The sequence below is a fragment of the Pseudonaja textilis genome, chromosome 2 (assembly GCF_049901715.1).
Source record: "Pseudonaja textilis isolate UNSWEBS1 chromosome 2, rPseTex1.2, whole genome shotgun sequence".
Taxonomy (NCBI): domain Eukaryota; kingdom Metazoa; phylum Chordata; class Lepidosauria; order Squamata; family Elapidae; genus Pseudonaja; species Pseudonaja textilis.
Window position 1 is genome coordinate 4489468 of NC_141991.1, and position 24267 is coordinate 4513734.

At 42.2% G+C, this 24267-nt stretch overlaps 2 protein-coding genes across 4 annotated transcripts in view; one reads left to right on the plus strand and one right to left on the minus strand.

Moving 5' to 3' along the window:
- Nucleotides 1-12381, plus strand: part of LOC148126595 (zinc finger protein 197-like) — a 19985-nt gene extending 7604 nt beyond the window's left edge. For all 3 annotated transcript variants that reach the window (XM_087927967.1, XM_087927965.1, XM_087927966.1), the window contains exon 6: nucleotides 1488-12381. In XM_087927967.1, coding sequence (XP_087784093.1) covers nucleotides 1488-2812 — 1325 coding nt within the window. In that variant the 3' untranslated portion in view covers nucleotides 2813-12381. The remainder of the gene's footprint in view (nucleotides 1-1487) is intronic.
- LOC113450358 (uncharacterized) lies at nucleotides 10788-22128 on the minus strand. The gene is given in 7 exon segments (XM_087927730.1): nucleotides 10788-10928; nucleotides 10931-13290; nucleotides 15368-15494; nucleotides 16531-16613; nucleotides 17470-17593; nucleotides 18674-19653; nucleotides 22015-22128. Coding segments are annotated over 6 exon segments (3345 nt in total). The 5' UTR covers nucleotides 19184-19653; nucleotides 22015-22128.
- Between the last annotated feature and the right edge of the window lie 2139 nt (nucleotides 22129-24267).

Consider the following 24267-nt stretch of genomic DNA (forward strand, 5'->3'; position numbering starts at 1 on the left):
GCCTTGGTCGTGCGTGCTGATGCCGGTACCGGGCCGTGGATCATTTTGTGATGCCGGTACCGGGCCGTGGTACAAAAAAGGGGGCCACTGGTCTAGGTCAGAGGTCTCCAAACTTGACAACTTTAAGACTTGTGGACTTCAACTCCCAGAATTCTCCAGCCAGCTATGCTGGAAGTTGAAGTCCACAAGTCTTAAAGTTGCCAAGTTGGGGTCTCCTGGTCCAAGTCATGGTTGTCCCAAAGGAGATTTTCAAAAGGCAGTTGAACTTTCTTGATTTTTTTCCCCCTTGAAAACATTTCGCTTCTCTTCCAAAAAGCTTCTTCGGTTCTTCAGAACTTGATGAGAAGCAAAATGTTTTCAAGCGGGGAAAGAAAACCAAGAAAGCCTTTTGAAAATCACCTGTGGGATATTACCTTGGATGAACTTGTAGATTTTGTGGATAAACTAGTCCTGTTTAAAGCTTAGCTGTGGCTTGCTTTCTGCTGGTGACCTTCTACCCACTGCGCCATAGAGAGTAAATCTTAACTTCCTGCACCTGTGTATGGTTTGCCAATTGCACAGGAGCAGACAGGACAGCACTCCGGAGGGTTAAATCAGTCGTGGGATTCAAACATTTTTACTACCGGTTCTGTGGGCGTGGCTTGGTGGGCATGGCAGGGGAAGGATACTGTAAAATCTCCAGTCAGAGGTGCCATTTGCCGGTTCTCTGAACTACTCAAAATTTCCGCTACTGGTTCTCCAGAACTGATCAGAACCTGCTGAAGACCACCTCTGGTTAACGTCATTGCCTAGAGGATCATGGGTTGCCCTCTCCCCTCTTTGGAAGAGCTTTATGGCTCCCACTGCCTTAAGAAAGTTCAAAACATTCTCAAAGATCCATCTCATCCTGGGCACCCTGTTTTTTGTTTTTTGTTTAACTAGTACCATCTGACAGACGGTACAGAACAATAAAAACAAGGACAAATAGGTTGAAAAACAGCTTTTATCCCAGGGCAGTAACTCTATTGAATTCTACTGTATAGTGCAATATTAATGCAATATTAGGGGTTATCAATTCAGTCTACAGAATGTGAAGGATGTGTGTTTGTGCTTATTTTCATAGTCATAATGTATACTGAAGATGGTATTTAATTTCATTGTACGAGGTGCAGTGACTATAAAGTAAACTAAACTAAAAAAAAAAAGCTTTTTTCTGCTCTTAAAATACAGATACAAGAGTGGAATTTTCTTCATGAAGAAATCAAGATGAACAGAGGTTTTTTGAAGGTTTCTATCCACTGATATAATAGACATTGTCCATTTCAATATTATATGTAAACTTAGCAATAACCAAATCAAACTATTACGTTTCTACCTGGGTTTAGAAATACTGCAGTCCTTGCTAAAATCCCAGCGGCAAATTCATAGTCAGTTTCTATAGTTTTTATTTCCCTTCTCTGGCCTTATTACAATTGTCTTTCTCTTTTCTTTTTCTTTTTTCCCTTCAGGGGATAAAAGGCGGAATAAAAACTGCAAGGAAAGCCTCCACACTTTGATGCTGGAAGACGGAAAGGAACCATCTGCAAATCAAACGGAACCAAAAACATGCTCAGAAAGTCACTCCCAAAATGGAAGGAAACGCGGCTCTTCCTTTCTGTGGCCTCAAATTCAAGACTTCTTTGTCCAACCAAACTGCCATTTGAAAAGAAAAGGGAAACGTTCTGGGAAAGGCGGAGAAATCTTGCAGGATATATCCGATGTAAATAAAGCTTGCCGAACCCTGGCCAAAGAACGGAAGTGTCCGTTCAAGGAGAACAGGAAAGGTTGCCGTCGTACTTTTGCCCCGTCTCTGCGCGAAAGAGTCAGCCGGGGGGAGAAACCCTATAAATGCACGGAGTGTGGAAAACACTTCAGCAACAGCAGTTCTCTTACGTGCCACAGAAGGATTCACACCGGGGAGAAACCCTACAAATGTATGGAGTGTGGAAAGAGCTTCAGTAGCAGCAGTAACCTCACTGCTCATAAAAGGAGCCACTCGGGAGAGAAACCCTATCAATGCCTGGAGTGTGGGAAGAGCTTCAGCACGAGCAGCAGCCTGACGTCCCATAAAAGGAGCCACTCGGGAGAAAAACCGTATCAATGCCCGGAATGTGAAAAGAGCTTCAGCACCAGCAGCAGCCTAACGTCCCATAAAAGGAGCCACTCGGGAGAAAAACCCTATCAATGCCCGGAGTGCGGAAAGAGCTTTAGTACGAGCAGTTACCTTACTTCTCACAAAAGGATCCATACGGGAGAGAAGCCCTACAAATGCGCGGAGTGCGGGAAAAGCTTCAGCAACAGCAGTAGCCTCACTTCCCACAGAAGAAGCCACTCGGGGGAGAAACCCTACAAATGCCTGGACTGTGGAAAGAGGTTCAGGAAGAGCAGTAACTTTTCTTCGCACAAAAGGATCCACACGGGGGAGAAACCCTACAAATGCCGGGAGTGTGGGAAGAGCTTTAGTCAGAGCAGCGACCTCATATCCCATAAAAGGATCCACACCGGGGAGAAACCCTACAAATGTACGGAGTGCGGGAAAAGCTTCAATACCAGCAGTAACCGTGCTTCCCATAAAAGGACCCACTCTAGGGAGAAAATCTACAAATGGATGAAGGTACATTTTAACAAAAGCACCAGCCTCTCTAAACATAGAAGGATCCATACTGGAGAGAAACCGTATAAATGCACGGACTGCGGGAAAAGCTTTAGGAAGACCACGACTTTCATTTGCCATAAGAGGATTCATGCAGTAGAGAAACATTATAAATTCTTGGAAGGTGAAACTGGAATATAAGAAAACCGCTATTTTCTCACAATAGGATCCATTTAGGAAAGAGAGCCTATTGGAGCATGGACTGTGGAATGAGCTTTAATTAATGTTCTTACCTTACTTAGACAAATTCAGTCTACCGAGAGCAGAAAACTACATGGAATAGTAAAAGAACTTCTGTTAACGTGGGTCTTTTACTAGTACTAAGAAGAAGCAGTGGGGAGAAAGCATATAGATACTGTGATGCACAAAAATAACAAAGTCACCAAAGTAGATAAATTCCCTTTAATGCCTCCAACTTGGCCCACAATGTCCAATTAACCTCGGCGGGAGATCAAATTCTTCCAAAAACAGTCTACAAAGGGAAGAAATGCAGTCCGAACCCAAAATACAGATAAAGTAGAAATAAAAAAACCCCAATACAAACCACGCTGAAGTAATTAACATGACAGACCAGGATAATAACTTGCAGACTTCCAAAAGATAATGAGGCACACACAGTTGGGAGGATGCCAAAACCCAGATAAGCCTCGGCAAAGATAATGCACGCTTTGCTTCCAGCATGGTGCTGTGTGCAAACGCCCTTCTTATATCCTGTTCTTCCAGCTGCAACAATGAAAGGGATCAGGGCCCTTTTCTCTCCCATAAGCCGCATTGCTCCCTTCTCCATTCCTCCCTGCGTGCCCTAGGATGAAGAAGGGGTGGCCCTGGGTCTTCCTCTGAATGCCCACCCAGACTGTGCCCTTCCTCCATTTCTTCCACAGCCACCGGAACCACCCTCCCACTCCCTGTCAGCTGTTCAACCTCCCCCTCAGAATCGGACTCCAACAAGGGCATTATAAAACCCTTACGTTCTCACAATAGGATCCATTTAGGAAAGAGAGCCAATTGGAGCAGGGATTGTAGAAAGAGCTCCTCCTTTGCTGGTACTTTGCTTGTGTGGAGTGACCATTCAAAGTTACAATGGCACTGAAAAAAAGTGACATGACCATTTTTCACACTTACGACTGTTGCAGCATCCCCACAGTCAAGAGAGGCCAGGTGAGGAGATGCGTGCCTCGATGTGAGTGATATTGAGTTGGCCATGCCCAGCTAATGTCCACCCAGCCAAATGATCACCAAGCCACGCCCACAGAACCGGTTGTTAAAAAATTTGAATCCCACCCCTACATACAGTATATATTTTATTTCGTTATTCATCGTTTTCGCTAACTTGTAATTTCTGTACTTCTGTGTTGGGTGTAGAAGTCTCTCTTGAATTAAGGCTCATTACTCTTGGTCCAATATTCATATTCAAGGGTATTCCAATGCACATTATTTATATGTGGTTTGTTTTGTAATTCTTCGTAGCAGAGGAATGTAAGTATTATCCTACGTCCGTGTTGGCGAACCTATGGCATGTGTGCCAGAAGTGACACACCTAGCCACTTCTGCTGCCACGTGAGAGTTCGCCTGGAAGAGGCCCACTGCATATGTGCACTGCCGCCGCCCAACAGCTGATTGTCAGGTATCTGGCATGCGTGCATGGGGGGGGCGGGTGGAAAATGTGCACGCATGCGCAGAGATGCGCAGCGCATGGGATTGGGCGTGCATGAGCAGATCCATGGCGTGCAGTGGGGAATCATGTGCGCATTGCCTTCTGGGTACTGGCATGTGAGCGCACAAGCACCTGTGCAATTATCGGCATGGGAGCCGAAAAAGGTTAGCCACCACTGTCCTACGTGTTATTATTGTTAGTATTTAATAAATGTGATCTCTATGCTTTGTTTGAATTTATGTGGGTCCTGTTAAGATTTATTGGAAGAGGGAGAAACACAGATTTTGTCTTGGATCATCTGATGAAAAGGCAAGATATATATCTGACAAACATAAGAATTTAAGGTTAACTGTACTACAGTGATAACAATATTAATGATTCACCTCCGTGTATTGCAAGAAATTTAGAATACTTTAGTATTGATTGAAATAGAAAGAAATTATTCATAAAATATTTGAATCACATTGATTCAGTGGCCAGAAATTTAAACTAAGATATTCGAGATTTAATTCAAAAGTTTCAGTCACATTTTGTGTGGCTTGGGAAGATGATTCGTTTAGCTTTAGTTCCCCATTTTTAAATCAGTTTTGAAAGCTCAAACGCTTTGCAAACAAAACATTTTAAAGAACAAAAATCAGAATGTTTTTATTTCAAAATATAATGGGGATAAAAGTTCATGTATTTTTTCTCCCTCCAACTAACAAAACTTAACACAAAAGTGATGATGGAAAGAGATTAAGATCATAAAAGGTAAAGGTTCCCCTTGCACACATGTGGCTAATTATTTATGGTACTAGGGGGTGGTACTCATCTCCGTTATAAAACTGAAGAGCCAGCTCTGTCCGAAGATGTCCCCGTGGTCATGTGGCCAGCATGACTAAATGCCAAAGGCGCATGGAATGCTGTTATTTTCCCACCAAAGTGGTCCCTACTTTTCTACTTGCATTTTGACATACTTTCAAATTGCTAGGTTGGTAGAAGCTGGGACAAGTACATTTTATGTTTTTTACATTTTATTTGATGTGTCAATCACTTACAAGATACAGGTATAAGAATAAATATAATTTTGAATACATGAGATAGATACTTATAAGAAAAATAAAAAACAATAGGACAGGGACGGTAGGCACGATTGGTGCGCTTATGCACGCCCCCTACAGGCCTTTAGGAAGGGGGTAAGGTCAATAGTAGACAGTCTAAGGTTAAAGTTTTTGGGGTTTGGGGAAGAAACCACAGAGTCAGGTAGAGTATTTCAGACATTGACCACTCTGTGGCTGAAGTCGTATTTTCTGCAGTCAAGTTTGGTGCGGTTAACATTGAGTATGTATCTGTTGTGTGCTCTTGTATTATTATGATTGAAGCTGAAATATTCATTTGCAGGTAGGACATTGCAATGTATGCTTTTATATACTATATTTAGATCGGACCAGAAGCGGTGTAGTTCTAGGTTTTCTAGGTCTAGAGTTTCAAGTCTGGTGGCATAAGGTATTCTGCAATGAGTAGAGGAGTGGAGAACTCTTCTTGTGAAATATTTCTGGACTTTTTCAATTGTGTTACTAGATACATGATACCGGTACAGATAGATGATATCGGTTCCAGACTGATGAGCTGTATTCAAATATTGGTCTAGCAAATGTTTTGTATGCTCCAGTTAGTAGTGTGATATTACCAGAGAAAAAGCTATGCAGGATTAGGTTAACAACTCTTAATGCCTTTTTGGCTATGTAGTTACAATGGGCTCTAGCACTTAGATCATTTGAGATGAGTACTCCAAGGTACTTGACAAAGTTTGGATCCTCAACAAGGTCTTGACTATTTAGCTTGTATTTTATTTTCTCATTTTTTCTGCCAATAAGTAAGACAGAGCATTTATTTGTTGAGATTTGAAGTTGTCATTTGATTGACCATTCTGATACATAGTCAAGGTCTTTTTTGGAGGGTAGTAGTATTGTCTGTGGTGTTGAATAGCTTTACATCATCAGTGAAGAGAACGCAGTTGCTCTTAATGTCTTCTGTAAAATCAATATGTATTAGATCATTGTAATTGTCTGTGGTTCAACTAGGAAGTACTGGGCTTGATCCAATGCTGCTTACAAATACTGAGCCAAAGAATGCGTTAAAGAGGTTGGCTTTAATATTGTTGTCATTGCAGTCTTTACCATTAGGTCCTTTCAGGGGTGGGATGGTCCTTTTAGTTTGTTGTTTATAAAATTGTAGAAAGCACAGGTGGAATTGGTGCGTAGAAGCTTTTCTTCTTGTTTAATGTGATAATTGGTGCATTCAGTTTTTATCTGGTGGCATAGAGTTTTGTATCGGCTTTTGAAGTTGGCAACGTGACCAGATTTGTTTTTTTGCCAAAGTGATCTCTTTTTGGATTGAAGCTTCCTTATTGTTATGGGTAATCTGTTTTTTGTTTTGTTTGGGGAGTTATTGGTACATATAGTTTGATGACTCTTTTGACTTCAAGTAACAGTATGTTGTAATGGTCTTTAACAGTATTGCATCCAGTGAATAGAAATTGCCAATCAAGGGAAGAGAGATCATTGATTATAAGATCATAGTTGCCTTTTTTGAAGTTATAATTGGGGATTTTGTTGTGATGATTTTTGTGTGGACGTATGTTGAGACAAAAGTCAATCATGCTGTGGTCACTGTTGGAAAAGGGTTCTTTAATTTGTATTCCGTAAATTGAATTCAAACTATTGCAGAAGATGAGATTGAGGCAGTTGTTAAGCCTAGTATTGTTGGCTAGGGAGAAATAACTTTTGTGGTCCCATGTTGCACACTCCTCATGCTAAATGGACTCAGCAGGGTTTCACATTTGCTGTCCTTCAGTTTTGGTCACCTCTTGCATCGAACTTCCTAGTCCTGTGGTAGCGAACCTATGGCACGCGTGCTGAAAGTGGCACGCAGAGCCATTACTGCTGGCATGTGAGCACTCACCCAGAAAAGGTCTACCACACGTGTGCCCGCCGCCCGCCCAACAGCCAATTGTTGGGTATCTGGCGTGCGGGGTGCAGTGGCACACAGGAGAAAACAATGGCTACCAACCTGCCTTCCATTGAGGATCTGTGTACTGCATGAGTCAAAAAGAGGGCTGCAAAAATATCTACAGACCCCTCAGATCCTGGACATAAATTGTGTCAATGTCTACCCTCAAAACGATGCTATAGGGCACTGCACACCAGAACTACTAGACAAAAGTTTTTCCCCAAATGCTATCAAGCTGCAAAACAACTAATTCCCACAACACTGTCGAATTATTTACTAAGACTGTATGTCAGGCTACAGAACTTTTCCCATTCAATCAACTAGAATGAGCTTCTGAAAACCTATCAAAACGTATCAAAAGGAATCCTTTATTGAGATGAGACAATTCACGTAGGGGTTAAAAGCAGCATCTAAGGTCTCTCAGGCATGCAGAGATAGATAAGGGAGTTTAAAATACCTCCCCTTACCTTGATGTATATTTAGTAAAACAAAGAGCCAACATGTTAGTTCCCCCCCACCCCCTTTTTAGACCAATCTTTTCCAGGGTTTCCCAGGACACATCTCACTGTGGAATTTTTATGGTTTCTTCATCTCCTGGCTGTCTCTCCCAGAGGTGATAGGTTCCGGCCATCTGGGTTTCATCTCTCCATTGTATCATGTGTAGGTTACACAAATTCGATATAAGATTAAATATATTCAGGTTACATCAAGAAGGATTTATCAGTCCGTCCGCCCTTTCTTCCATTGAAGAAATGATAGATACACGGATCTGACAGTATTACTATTACTCTTCTCATCCTTCGTAGTACCTCCCATTTATGACTATACCGGGTTGCTTGTATCTTTATAATTTATATTGTTTTGTTTCCTAGTATGCTTTGAGTGCTATGATTATCACTAAGTGTTGTACCTTATGAGTCTTGATATACAGTGGAACCTCGGGTCATGAATGCTTCTGATCACGACCAAATCGGGTGTCGAGCAAAAAAAAAATCCACATTTTTGAATCGGGTTATGATTCAAAAATAGGGTGGCAATCAAACATGGCTACGGCCAATTCCCTCTTCTGCACCATTTTTTGGGTATGGTCTTGCTTCTGGTCACGACCAAATCTGGTTGCAATCGAAGTTACGGAACACATTACAGTCGTGACCATAGGTTCCACTGTATTTTATTTTTCCTTTATGTACACTGAGAGCATATACACCAGACAAATTCCTTATGTGTCCAATCACACATGGCCAATAGTCTACATTTAGGCAAGAAAAATCAAATGCACAGGTACATTATATGTGGTACCTTGCTCAATAGTAATACCTATGAGAGGGATCTTGGAATCCTAGTGGACAACCATTTAAATATGAGCCAGCAGTGTGCAGCAGCTGCAAAAAAAGCCAACATAAAGTTCTAGGCTGCATAAATAGAGGGATAGAATTGAGATCATGCTTTATAAGGCCTTGGTAAGGCCACACTTGGAATCCTGCATCCAGTTTTGGCTGCCACGATGTAAAAAAGATGTTAAGCCTCTAGAAAGAGTATAGAGAAGAGCAACAAAGATGATTAGGGAACTTGAGACTAAAACATATGAAGAACGGTTGCAGGAACTGGGTACGTCTAGTTTAAGGAAAAGAAGGAAAAGGGGAGACATGATAGCAGTGTTCTGATATCTCAGAGGCTGCCTCAGAGAAGAGGGAGTCAAGATATACTCCAAAGCACAAGAAGGCAGGACAAGAAGCAATGGGTGGAAACTAACCAAGGAGCGAAGCAACTTAGAACTAAGGAGAAATTTCCTGACAGAACAATTAATCAGTGGAACAACTTGCCTCCAGAAGTTGTGAATGCTCCAACACTGGAAGTTTTTAAAAAGATATTGTGGCGTAGGGTTTCCTGCCTAGGCAGGGGTTATACTAGAAGACCTCCAAGGTCCGTTCCAATAGTGTTACTCTATTCTATTCTATATAATTCTGCTCTGCTTCAGCCCATTACATTAACTAACTTTCTAGTCAGGCTGTCCCACTGGGCATCTTGCTTTCTGGTTTGGGTTTTTCTTCAAGTGATTTTATTTTTTCCCCAGGCTTTTCAGGCCTCTTGATTTCCTCACAGGGTGCCTTTCCTGAGGCAACCCGACAGCTATAGAGCATTGCACACCAGAACTAGACACAAGAACAGTTTTTTCCCCGAAAGCCATCCCTCTGCTAAACAATTTCCCTCAACCCTGTTCAACTATTACGAAGTCTGCACTTCTATTACTGTTAATCTTCTCATCGCTCCTTATCACCCATCCCCTCCCACTTGTGACTGTATGACTCTAAATTTGTCACTTGTATACTGATTTATATTGACTGTTTCCTAGTATGATTGACTGCTTATTGTATCTTACGACTAACATTGTCATACCTTATGATTCTCGACTCCTGTCGAATGTATCTTTTATGTATACTGAGTGTTTACACTAAGACAAATTCCTTGTGTGTCCAATCACACTTGGCCAATAAAGTATTCTATTCAAAACTCTCAACCTCGGCAGTGGGCCCAGGCTGAGCCTCAAGTTTCTTTCTGTCCATATAGCAAACCCCCCGCCACAACTCTGGGCTCTCCAAGAGAAGCTCCTTTCATATCCACTGAGATGAAGACGACGACAGTGGTGGGATTCCAATAACTTAACAACTGATTCTCTGCCCTAATGACTGGCTGGGAAGGCATGGCTGGGTAGTCATGTGACTGGGTAGGTGTGACCAAATCCCTCACATTGAGGGGCGCCTCTCCTCTCCCAGCCACTCCTCGCCTCTCCTGATTTCATCAATTTAATACTTAATGTCAGTCTTCCAAGTAATGCACCCATAGAAATTAGAACTCCGAGGCAGGCAAGTTCCTCAAAGAACAGCTTTATTGGATACATCATATTGGCACAACTGGTAGAAGCTGACTCTATAAAAGTTCTTGCAGTTTTCACCGAATTAACAGTAAAAAGTTTCCCCTGTTCCCCTCCAAGTCCCTGGTCACATTGCCCAATCCAGGACCTTGCTGGTTGCTTGGTTACTTCCCTCATCCTCTGGCCAGCCACCTGTGAGAATGTCCTTGGTTCCCATAGCAAAACTTTTTATTATTTTGGCTACAAAACCCCATCTATTTCTCCCTCTCCCTATTGTGTGTCAATCCTGAAGCCTCCAAAACAGCCTTAGCGGATGTTCACGACACTTAAATAAGAACAATAAAAGAGGTACACAAAATTAGATTTTGTTATAAGAAAGTTTCAAAATAGTAAGGAACTATTACATAATACCTGGCAAAAACCAATACAACTGTTATGTCAGATATTTCCATATTGCTTTTCGGTTGGTGTCCTCACTTGCAATTTTCAGCATTTCGTCGGCTGTCTGATTCACCTTTAACCATCTTTCCGCTGTAAGGGTAGGATCCCATTCTTTGAGAGGTAGACCAATTAGACTAATAGTCATTATGTTTGATACATTAGAAACAGTCAGGTGACTTGTATTCTGTGAACATATGATGTTCATGTTTGAAAAAACAGTTTCTGCTTCTGCTGAACTGACAGGAATTGTTCTGATAATATTTTTCGCTCTTTGAATACTTTGAGGAATTGCATATTTCTGGGAATTTTCTAAAACATTTTCCACAAAATCTCGATAATCATTAATATCAATTTGGTAATTAAAAATGTCATTAAATATGAGCAATTCTTCTTCACCGGCTTTCCATGGAACTGCTATTTCTTCAATATTCCAATAATCTGGCTCCAAAAATTTGAAAAATTGTAATTTATTCCTGTCTTGAAATCGGCTACAGTCTGTTTTCAAATGTTCACAATCCATTAATTTTTTCCTCAAATTCATTATGATGTGTTTTAAAAGTCTTTCCCGAGGAAGCCCAAGGAATCGATCATTTTTTACAAATTTGATATTTTTGAAGGTTTCCGAAATAATTAATTCATCCACTTTTTTTTCGTATGGACCCTTTTCCTTTCCAAGCACTTGAAACGCTTTAATAGATCCCATCAAAAGTTTCTCAGCCTTTATTATGTCCACATTTTTTGCTTGCAGTGCATTTGAAAGATAAGAAATTTCATTCAGAATATCAATCATCAATGCCAAATCAGTTATAAAATGTATATTTTCAAGACGGGCCGCCATACCCAAGTACTTTTTATTTGAATGAAAATAGTGATGTAGCGCTGGATAAGCACGCCACACAGCTAGGGTTGACCTTAAATTACAGGCAGCCCATCTTGGTCCCAACACACTACCAATCTTCATAATTTCAATTCCAAGTTGTTTTGATATTTTGGCAAGTTCACTTTGGTTCTTATTGGATTGATGAAAAATAGTACGTACTTTATCAATAAATATTTTAAAGTGATTTACTTGCGTTATTTCCTTTATCGAATCATCCAAAACTAGCTGGAGGCGATGGTTTAAACAGTGCCATATTACTATGTTTGGAAACTCTTTTGCTATCATGGTGCTCACTCCAGATTTTCTCCCAAGCATAACACTGGCACCATCGGAGCAAAATCCTATTAAATTTTTTTTTAGGTAGTTCTTCGTAAACCCGACATTATTTAAACTTTTCATAACTGAAGAACATATTGTCTCTTCATCTTGTTTTTCCAATTCAACTAACTCAAGGAAAATGGTTGGTGATGTAATTGAATCCTCAACTTTTAAGAAAAGTATAATGACTGGTTTGCAAGATATCGTTGCAACTTCATCAACAATCAAGCATATTTTCAGATTATTTTCAATGATTTTAGTAAATAATTGTTGTTTAATTTCATTTGCAATGAAATCAACTATGTTCACTGCAGTTTTACATGAGTGTAATCCTATTCCCATATCTAACCCATTTTTAATTTGCACTTCTATCTCATCTTCGATGTCTGAAAATAGTTTACATCTTTGTGCCAAGCTGTAAACTGTATTAAATACTCTGCAAGTAGCTTGTAAATGTTTTTCATTCATTTTAAATTTTGCTATTAAATCCTCCTCACATTGCTTTATGTTCGCTTTACAAATGTTATGGGCTTTTGATAAAAAATGTTCTCTCATTTTTTTCCTTAGAGAAGCTTGTTTAACGTCTCTATTTTTCCCCGCTGCCTCAATCTGAAAATATTTCCATGCATTTGAAACATGAATACTTTTCATTTTTATGGAGTCATGTTTTGCACAATACTTGCAACCTAACTTTTTGTTAAAAACGTCCAATCCATCGTATTTTCCTTTAAAACTGCGATATTGTTGCACTGACCAGATTTCAGGAATATTATTTTCAATCTTGAAGATATCATTATTTATATCAATAATTGAGTTGCTGCTTTCTCCACATTGAAATGGTTGTGCTTGTGACTGTATTATATTATCCAAGACAGATTCTGATACAACTGGTTCCGATCTTGGTTTCTCATTGATTCTTACTGAAGGAATCTGTTCTTTTATCATCCTGTAAAGGGCTTGGAGCGGTTGTCCTTGTGACTGTTTTATATGATCCAAGACCGATTCTGATATAATTGATTCCGATCTTGGTTTCTCACTGATTCTTACTGAAGGAATCTGTTCCATTTTTATCCTTTGAAGGGCCTGGAGCGGTTGTCCTTGTGACTGTTTTATATGATCCAAGATTGATTCTGATACAATTGATTCCGATCTTGGTTTCTCACTGATTCTTACTAAAGGAATCTGTTCCATTTTTATCCTTTGAAGGGCCTGGAGCGATTGTCCTTGTGACTGTTTTATATGATCCAAGACTGATTCTGAAACAACTGATTCCGATCTTGGTTTCTCACTGATTCTTACTGAAGGAATCTGTTCCATATTTATCCTGTGAATGGCTTGGAGTGGTTGTCCTTGTGACTGTTTTATATCATCCAAGGCCGATTCCGATACAACTGATTCCGATCTTGGTTGCTCACTGATTCTTGCTGAAAGAATCTTTTCCCTTTTCAACCTTTGACGGGCTACTGCAAAAATAAAAATTGAAAGATATTTTAGTTTGGACTCGATTGTGGTTGTAAGTTGAGGACTATAGTACATGTGAGACATAGCGACTTACCAAAAACTACGCAAGTGGCCAAGGCAGAAAAGGAGTGGCTGGAACGGATGGGGCAGAGCCAGCCATTGGTGGGATCAGCTGGTTCTCCAAACCGCACAAAAAGTTAGCTACTGGTTCTACTAAATTGGTGCGAACAGACTGAATACCACCACTGACCATAAAACCACCCCACCCCACCCATCCCTGGGAAAAAGAAAGATGAAGGAGGATGGATTATAAAGCCTAAAATCAGTGATCCCTTTGTCCTGACCTAGGCTTCCCCAAAAAGTACTAAGCAGGCTCTTTGTCCCAGCAAAACCCCTTTTATTAAAAGGAGGTGAATTTCTTGCATTCACATTCAGCCAAAGGCCTGGCAAACAGTCTTTCAAGGGTGTAATTAGGAGCGCAGACCTTATCTAGCTTGGAGAGCTGCCAAGTAAATATTTCCAAACACAGTGCTGACAAGGAAGGACTTGGCACAGTCTCTGAGATGCACAGACAGATCTCCCCATAGCTGCAACGAACGAATTGTTTCCTGCAAAAGCCCCTCCCCCTGCGGCTTTACTCCCATGTCAACCCTTAGTTGCTAGCTGTTCTTTTTGTTTTGGCAGCTCTGCGCATTTGCAGGCTGGGAACCAGCTCCACTTACTCCCCGGTCTCACCGCTGTCCAACTCCGAAGGCAGCTGATAACTGCCAGCCTGCCCTGGCCCCATCTCTGCCTCTGATGCAGAGCCCTCATCCGAGCCTTCCTCAGCCTCCAGGACTGGCCCAGGTTCCTCCCCAACCGCCTCACTGCCCGACTCTGCTAAATCACAAACTGCGGCATTTCAATAAAGGAGAATATTTGTAGCTCAGGGTTCAAATAGCTATAGCACTTAGATTTATATACCACTCCATAGTTACTGCCCTCTCTAAGCAGTTTCCGGTGTCTGCAAATTGCCCCCAACAATCTGGGTCCTCACTTTGCCGACTTCAGAAGGATGGAGAAAGGCTGAGTCAACTTTGGGCATGTGGGGATTGAACTCCTGAAAGTGAACTGAATTAGCCTGCAATATTGCATTCTAACCACTGCACCACCATGGCTCCTTGGTGCTCTCTGACCTTGATTGTTTTCTTGCAGACGTTTCAAGATGCAAACTACAATCATCAGTGCTAGACAGTTATCAAGTTTGGGTAATGAAATGTTTGCAAGAAAACAACAGCATTGTTTCTGCCAGAATTCTGTGTTTCAGAGTAAAAAAGTCTTTTTAAAAAAAACAAAAAAAAACGAACAGGGACTTGGCCATCAACAAGAGACAGATATATGAGAATGAGCCTCATTAATCATATTGTAAAATTAAAGAGAAACAAACAAACAAAAAACAATGGAGGACCCCCTCTCAAATATTAGACGGCAAATTATCATGTGGAGCATCTAACCAGGTTGCTTTTGACCACTTCTGTCCTAGGGCCGTGATGGCGAAGCTATGGCACAGTCAAACTTACCTGCACTGCGCATACGCACCTCCCATCTGATTTTCAGCCCGTTTGAGGCCTTTTTCGCCCTCCTGGGGGGCTCAAGGGAAGCCTCTGCAGCCTCCGGAGGCCGAAAAACAGGCCTTCTGGAAATACCAGATGTACTGAAACCGGAAAACTGATTGTTTTTTGGCCTCCAAAGGCTTCCTTCATGCCCCTAGGAGGGCGACAACAGCCTCAAATGGGCCGAAAATCAGCTGGGAGACATGCGCAGTCCAGATAAGGGGGGGGGTTGCATGCGCATGTGCAGGGGGGGCGTGGCTCATTGCATTGTGGGTGCTGGCGCACACACACACACGAGCGCAGTTTTGGCACACCACAACCAAGGTTCGCCATCACTGCCCTAGGGACAGGAGAAGAGTGCATCTTCTCTTTGTCCAATCCCAAGAAATAAGTTCTGATTGGAGATACGTTCACAAGAACTGGTTAGTTCCATAAGACGGGAAGGATCCCTCTTCTTAGGGTCTCAACTAATAACAGGGAATCTTACCCAGAGAAGCCACATTTCTGTAGTTTTCTAGCATGACTTCTTTATGAAGGGCTTTTTGATCAGGATCCAGCTGAGACCATTCCTCCGCGGAGAAATACACCGCGACGTCTTCAAAAGTCACAAAATCCTGAGAAAGGAAGAAAAGCAAGTTTCGGTATTAACTGATGAGCCTAGGGAAAAATGTCTGTTCTTTTCCTTGGTTGACCTATCCCAGTGAAAAATGGGGGCTCTTTTTTTTTCGCCAGATTCAAAACTGGGCAAGAATGAAGTTGATTTCTTACTGGTAGTAAGAATCTTTCAATGTAAATACTTCATTTTGTATAAAGTTTTTTTTTATTTTATAACATATACAAATTCCACTTTTGGTTGAGTTTTACAAAATAATCATCCAACTGCTTACAACAATGTTCATTACATTGATATTAATTCTATAATAATCATAATAATGCTTGCTTATCCATTTTAGCAAACCTCTCTTTTTTCATTGGTCCTTTTCTTATATTTCCATGTTTCTAACTTTTTTTTTGCCAGCTAACCATTGATAAAATAAACCCCAAGTCAAAAAATATTCAGATTCTTTCTTTTCTCTGATTGTGTTAATCTATCCATTTCTGCACATTCTAGTATCTTTTAAATCTGTTGTGCAAATACAATTCTGGCTGCAGCCAATACGTGTAAAGCCAAATATGTATTCCCCTCGTTATACTTATCCGGTAAAATACCCAACAAAAATATTTCTGGTTATAAATCAATATGTAACTTTACCATTTTTTTCCAGCCGTGTATGTATTTTGTCCAATATTTTTTGCTGCTGTTTATAGACATGTCCACCACATATAATATGAACCACGTGTCTAATGACATTTCCATCATTTAGCAGACATATCCTCAAACATCTTTGCCAAACTTGAGGGTGAAAAATGCCATCTATAAAACATTTTATAGAGGTTTTCTTTAAGAATCTTTCAGTGTAAATACTTTATGCATCACACCTCAACCGTTTTGAGAAGGCAGCAAAGCTGTGTGTCCTTTGTCAATCCTATCCACCTAAATTGTCCTATTTCGTCTTGCTGGTGGAAACTAGTGTAAAATCTTAGCCGCCCTAACAAAATGGAAGCTCGGCAAACGGTCCCCATTAATTTTGTCGATGACGTTCTTCCTACCTGAACTGGACGCTTGGGTGCTTTTTTGGGTTCGCCAGAAAAGGGAGAGAGACCCATGAATACCAGTGACTTCATGATATTCTCTGTGTAGGAGACAAAAGTGATGGAAGGAGAATTTTTAAAAGCATATTTCATTAACTAGTTAGTTTACTTTGTCACTGCACCTCATACAACTAAATTAAACGCCATCTTCAGTGTACATTATCGCTATAAAAATAACACAACACACATCCTTCACATTCTATACAATTGAATTGAAAACCCGATATTGCATTAATATTGCACTATACAGTAGAATTCAATAGTTACTGCCCTGGGATAGAAGCTGTTTTTCAGCCTATTTGTCCTTGTTTTTATTATCCCGTACTGTCTGCCAGATGGTAATAGTTCAAAAAAAGGGTTCTCAGGATGAGATGGATCTTTGAGGATGTTTTGAACTTTCTTAAGGCAGCGGGAGTTATAAAGCTCTTCCGAAGAGGGAGAGGGCAACCAATGATCTTCTAGGCAATGAGACTAACCCTCTGGAGCGCTGTCCTATCTGCCACTGTGCAATTGGCAAACCATACAGAGGTGCAGTAAGTTAAGATACTCTCTACGGTGCAGCGGTAGAAGGTCACCAGCAGTTTTTCATGCGATTGTTGTTTCCTGAGAAGACTCAGGTAGTATAATCTCTGCTTGGCCCTTTTGACCAGGGCTGCAACGTGAGTACCCCAGGTCAGGTCCTCTTTTATGATAATACTCAGAAACTTAAAACTGGTCACTTGCTCCCCTTGGGTTCTCCATTGATAAGCAAGGGCTGGGCGTCTGATCTGTTCCTTTTTACAGTCCACTAAAGGAATAAGGGGGAGGGAGATGCTACAGAGAAGAAATTCAAAGGACAAATGAGAGCTGGACTTTTTGGAAAGAACTTCATGCAATTTTAGGAGCACCTTTCCTTACCTGGAGGGATGCCCAAACGTCGACTTTCCTGGGATATCTTCCAAATAAGCTGTTCCTGGGAAAGATTTAAGGGGTTGCTCTTTCCATCCAGACATTGAGGAATGGTAGAGAGATGCCTTTGGGCCTGGTGAGGAACACAAAAGGGGAAATAAAGAGACCGCCCAAATAAATGAATCATTATTCTTTGTTCTTATGTTCGTGGGGTGGGAAAATGTCAAAAGGATCAATTGTTTCAAATTAAGGAAGCCACAACTGGACATCTTTCAGAAGAAAAGCCCTTGTGTTAATAATCCCCAAAAGTTTAACATTAACATATATCAATGTCTCAAAGATGCTTTTTTTCCCAAAAGACAACCGAACTGCTTTGAGTTTTTTGTCCCTTTGAAAATAGAATAAAATTCTTTTATTGGCCAAGTGATTGGACACACAAATGTCTTGGTGCAAATGCTCTCAGTGTACATAAAAGATACATCCGCCAAAAGTCAAAAATCATAAGGTACAACACTTAATAATAGTCATAGGGTACAATAAGTAATCAAATCATAGAAAATAGAAAAGAAAAGAGGACAGAATAGAATTCTTTTATTGGCCAAGTGTGATTAGACAGACACACAAGGAATTTGTCTTGGCGCAAATGCTCTCAGTATACATAAAAGATACATTCGCCAAGAGTCGAGAATCATAAGGTACGACACTTAATGACAGTCATAGGTTACAATAAACAATCAAATCATAGAAAAGAGAATAGAAGAGAGAAGATACATTCGCCAAGAGTCGAGAATTATAAGGTACGACACTTAATGACAGTCATAGGGTACAATAAGTAATCAAATCATAGAAAAGAGAATAGAAAAGAAAAGAGAATAGAATTCTTTATTGACCAAGTGTTATTAGACAGACACACAAGGAATTTGTCTTGGTGCAAATGCTCTCTATACATAAAAGATACATTCTTTTTCCCACCAAGAGTCGAGAATCATAAGGTACGACACTTAATGACAGTCATAGGGTATAATAGCAATCAAATCATACTAGGAGACAGTCCGTATAAATTGTAAGGATACACCCTTTGTCATTTTCAAATTCAAATTACAATTCAAGTCTCTGAATTGTATGTCTGACAAACCTATTCCATCCCATAATGTAAATATTTAAAAAATATTAAGACACCCCCCTTTGAGCTCTGAAGATGAAGGTTTCTCACCTGCAACTTGACCCGCTCCTTCTGCTCCTCCGCCTGGCTCAGGAGGAAGCCTTCCGCCAGGGCCACCGCCTGGGAGCTGGTCTCTGGTTCACACTCCCGCACCCAGCTCTCCATCTCTGGGGGCAGGACAGCCAGGAACTGCTCCAGAACCACCAGGTCCAGCATCTGGGCCTTTGTATGTCTTTCTGGTTTCAGCCACTGATTACAAAGGTGATGGAGACGGCTGCAGGTATCTCTGGGCCCCTGGTAGTAGGCTTTCCTGAAGTTTTCACGCTGGACCTCTGAGCTGATAGGCTCTTCCTCTGCGTCCATCTCTTCAGTTTTTATCCTGACCGCTATGATAGAGTCTTCCTCTGGGTCTATCTCTTCAGTTTTTATCCTGACCGCTATGATAGATTCTTCCTCTGGGCTCATCTCTTCAGTTTTTATTCTGACTGCCTCACAGCTCCCAAACTGAGTATAAACAGAGCTTTGTCCAGCTTCTGCGTATAACGGGTGTTGTCCCTCCATTTTCTAATCCAGGTGCAAAGGATGCCAACAGCTGCCTTGGATCTCCAAGACTGAGGCTATGAAAGGGGCCAATGGATCTCCACCGGATTTAAGAGCCCTGGATAAAAATCTTGGTACACTATCTAGCCTTCCTTCCTTATGAGATACTTTGGCCCACAAACAACTTCTAACCTCCAAGTTTGAAAAGAAAACAAGATTCCAGAATCAATGTTGTATTTTCAAGCTGTTTCACATCTCCTTTTTCGTTTCCGGGTGGGCCTAGGCCGGAGCAGAGAAAGCAAGCGGTTCTCTCTGGATAGAACAGGTAGAAGGAAAATCTTCAGGATTCAATCAATAACCCAGAAGACAGAAGGTAGAAATTTAGGAGGGCTTTGAATTACTTCTCCCTCACAGGCAACCAAACTTCTCTCTTCGCTTCTTCTGGAAACTGGTCTCATTCGAGGCTCTCTCCAAGCAATGAACTCTTCATTCTGGAAACAAGGAAGCAACACAATGGATCTCAGACTAAATATTTGTAGGCAGTTTCCCCTTTAAGTGTCTGATATTCATCCTCCCTGAGGGATGAGTGAAGTGGCTTCGTTGATTTGTTTGGAAATCCCTGGCTGGTTGAGTCCTTCTGATGGTCAAGAGACCCAACAAGGCCACGGTTCACCCAACAAGCCCAAACCAGATTAACAGACACCAACGTCTAAAATAAACATTCAATGCTCCAATCTGAAAAGATGACAAAGCCACACATAGATTTAAAACCCGAAACATTTCTGTTGGGGATGATATCTGAAAGTTATAGTAAAGAAAAGGTGTATTTAATTATTCGTGGATTAACTGCAGCTAGAATCGTATTTCCTCAAAACTGGAAAAATGAAGAGATTCCGACAGAAGAGAATGTGATCAGGAAAATATTAAGAAGGTGCAGACACGAACAGATTAACAATGGCAACTGAAGAAAAAAGAGCAAACTGAATTATTAAATGACATGGGAATTATTTTTATCAATGGTTGGAAAATAAAATCGGAAGTTAAAAATTGAACATATGAATATAGTTAAATAAGTTAAGAAAGGGATTGTTATAATGATAAGATATATTGTATAGTTAAAGTAAGAATGTAGTCATTGACATTAGAGCAAGGAATTTGTATTAATCATAATTCTTATTGCATAAGATATTTGTACCCAGATGACACGCAGTTTAAAGGGAAGGTGGATTGGGTGTGTGTGTGTGTATATATAAACATGCAATACTCCAACCACACTGCCAGCTTAATGGGATGTGAAGTCCTAACTGTCCTCCTAGCTTGGCTGTTGCCTTGCTGAGGTTTTATTACCCAACTAGATAACATCAACAATGCCATTGGGCATTCCCTGGTACACACCTTCTCCAGAAATACCTGTGTAGCTCTCCCCTCCCGCTTTTGACTACAACCCAGCATTTTGGGTAAAGGGAGGAATCCTGCTTGTTATTTTGCAATGCAAGCCTTCCTCTTTCCCCCTCACCCTCCCATTCAGGGGCTTTCTCAGGAAATGGGGAGGGGGAGATGAAGGGTTTTCCACACACACACACACACACCCCAAATTCTGCTTGCATTTTGCAATATTAACCTTCTCCCTCCCATTCAGGGGCTTTCCAACCCCAACCCCCAATTCTGCTTGCATTTCAATGCAAGCCTTCCCCCTCTCCTTCAGTCTTTCCCTCCCCAAGATCCCCCTCCTCCTTCCTGGGGATCAGGCTGTGTTTCCTTCCAGGGAGGGGGGAGCGAGGGAGGCTGGTCTAGCACCTCTATCCGCCCTCTTCCACCCCCCCACCCCACTGGAACGGAGGGCAGGGGAACATGGAGCCATGGTTCTCTCCCGCCCCTTACTAGGCATGCAAAGACTTGGAGGAGGACCTTGCAACACCTTGCAAGTCCTAGCAGGAGGTTTCCGCGCCACCCGCTTGGAAGATTCCCCTCCCTCCGCACTCACTCATTGCCTGCCAGGCTCCCCTGCACGTTGCGGAGAAGGAGCCCAGGAGGGGAAGCGAGGGGCAAAGTCCTAGAGAGTCCAGCTTTTCCCCCCCTCTGAACATTCCCCAGGTCCCAAAGTTTGAAACCCTCGCACCCAACCGGTGGAGAAGCGCCCGCGCATGCGCCGTTTCTTCCTGAAACTTCTCGGGCTACCAGTTCCGCCTTTTCTTTTAGGCAGAGGGCGCCCTCTGGTGGCCACGCAGAGACCGAGAGAGAAGAACCCCTTTGCAAGAGATGGGAGGAAGGCGGCGGTTGTTGTTTTTTCGGGTTTTTTTTTGCAAGAAGGGCTCAGGATGTTGGGGCGGGGGGAGGAGGAGGAAGGGGAGGAGTACTGGGATCCAGCCAGTTCGAACCAGTTCGGGAGAACCGGTTGCTCAACTTTTTTTCTGGACTTTCTCCAACCGGCTGAAAAACATTCCTCCACCCTCCACCCCGCCCCGCTCGCGCATGCGCACAGCCCCGGCCAGGGAGCCCGGGCAGGGGGAAGGGCCGGGCGGGCGCGTCAAACCGGAGATCTTTAAGGGGGAAGCGCGCTGTTCCGGGGGAGAGGGGGGACCGGAAAAGAGAGGCGGGCGGGCGCTGCTTTTTTTTCCCTTCACTTTGAAATGTCTTCTCCCCTTTGAAATTCCTTTTCCTTTGTTGGGGCTGGAGGGGCTCAGGCCTCCAGTCGCCCCCCCCCCGGCTTCCTCCATGGACGGGGGGGCATTTTAGGGAGCCTCCCCACTTAACTTCCCACTCCTGGGACCGCAGAGCCCCCTTCTCCCCCCTCCCTCACTTCCCACAGGAGCGCTAATGGCCCCTCTCCCCACAATGAGCCCCCTCCTTACCGGGGATCTCCTTCCCCCCTTTCGCTTCCAGGGATCCGGACCGGCAGGATCAAGGCGATCCCAGCAGAGCATGTGGAGGCTGCAGCTGCCCCAGCAGCGGAATAGGTGGGTCTGGCCTGGGAGGGAGGGGAGGAGTTTCCTAGAACTTCGGCACGGGGAGGGGCCCAGCCGAGCGGGAGAGCCAATGAGAATTCTCCCTCCCGCCGCGTCATCGGTCTCCGGGTGGAGTCTCCTTTGTCTCTCCCCCCCCCCCCTCCCCATCCCACCCTTCGGTGCAGAGCGAAAAGCCAAAGTGGTGGTGGGGGGGAAGGATCCATTCAGTCTTTTTTTGGGGGGGGGGGAACAGCTCAAGGAGGGGGGGGTCATGGCAGCCCCGGAGGAGGAGAGTTTGGACTTCTGCTTCCCCCCCCCCAAAAAAATAACCTGGATCCTATCTGGAGATGGAGGCTGCAATGCATGCACAAAAGGAGATCCCCAGCCCCTCCCCCCCAGGACTTGGGGGAGAGGGGGGGGTCTCTGAGGCCGATTCAGGAGTCCTACACAAACACAAACAAACACACACACACATATTTCCTTGGTGTGAGGGGCCACTCTCCTGCTAGCCCCCCCAACTCCCCACCAAATCTTCTGCCTTTTGAGCCCTTCCTGGCAAATGGGCTACTTTTACCTCAGAGCTGTTTGTGTGTGTGTTTCCTCACCCACCAAACAGCAGAAAAACCTGTGCATCTACACACATACACACACACACACACACCTGCCTGGAGTGGAATCCAGCATTTTGGGGGGCAAATATTCCCGCTTGTATTGGGCAATGCAAGCCCTCCCCTTCCGCCCCCCCATCCCAACTCCCATTCAGGGGCTTTCTGAGGAAATGGAGAGGGGGAGGAGATGGGGGGCTCTCACCTCCCCCCTCAACTTTGCTTGTATTTTGGGGAAATATAGAATACATGGTTACTTTCAAAGACGTTCCATAAGGAATGTGTCATTTGTTAGGGTATGGGAGAAAATCAGAGGACGTTATTTGAAGATACCAGCCTGGCTTTCGCCAAATGGAAGAAGCCGTGGTTCACCCAAATGTTATTAACACGAGAAATTGTCATCATTAGATATCAAGACGCGTTGAATGAAAAGGCAGGAGGCTCAAAACTAAACAAGAATTGAGTGACCAAGGGATCGATAGGAGATGGTATTCACAGGTGCAAATACATTCCAGGCAGGAGAAAGAGGCTAAATTATATGGTTTTTATAAAGAAGCAGACAGAATTAGAGAAGATATTAATTGGGACAGAAGAAAGATTGGTTAAAAAAAAAAAAGCTGTATAACTATCTATTAAATTGAAAGACGAACAAGGGAAAGAGACAATGATACTGTGGAGAAAAAGCTTCGGCTACACAATAGAACCAGATGAAAGGAAAAGTTTTGTAAATTACAGAAAATAAAATATAATGGACAAATATGATGTGAATATATGAATATAAAGACTATAAAGAGAAAAAGGAGATGGATAAGAAGCCAGTTTGTGAATATATATATAAATGAAAATAGAAACAAATATGTAACTAGCATTATATCAACCACACAAGGAAAAAGGGAAAATTAACTGTTATATTTATTTCTATGCTATAGTTTGTACGGCCAAAATGATGGCCAAGAAAGTCGCACTGTGTTCCACTGTTTTTAATATTTAATAAAAATTAAAAAAACATAGACGAATGGCAGAAGTTGTAGGATAAGAACTATACATTGACAATGTCAATCACATACAAAGAAAACTTACGTTTCGTAGATGGCACCTAGCACCAGCAAGGCTGGCACAAAAATGTTTAAAGACAGATCAGCAAAATGTTGGAAATGCTACCAGATATCTGGGTCATATTATCATATGTGGTGGACATGTATGGAGGCAAAAAAATACTGGACAAAAATTACAAATGTGGTTGGAAATGACAATGCAGCTTAAAACCAGAAATATTTTTGTTGAGATGTTGCCCGTAAAAGAAATGCATACTTAATTATACATGTATTAACTGCAGCTAGAATTATGTTTGCACAAAATTGGAAAAGTAAGGAGATCCTTATAGATGAGGACGTGATTAGGAAAGTATTAGAATGTGCAGAAATGAATAGAAATAATCTTGCTGTAAAAGAGAAGGAACACATTGAATATTATACGACATAGGAGTTATTTTATGGATGGTTGAAGAATAAAAATAAAAGTGAGAAATAGCTTAGTGAAATAAAGAATATATGTT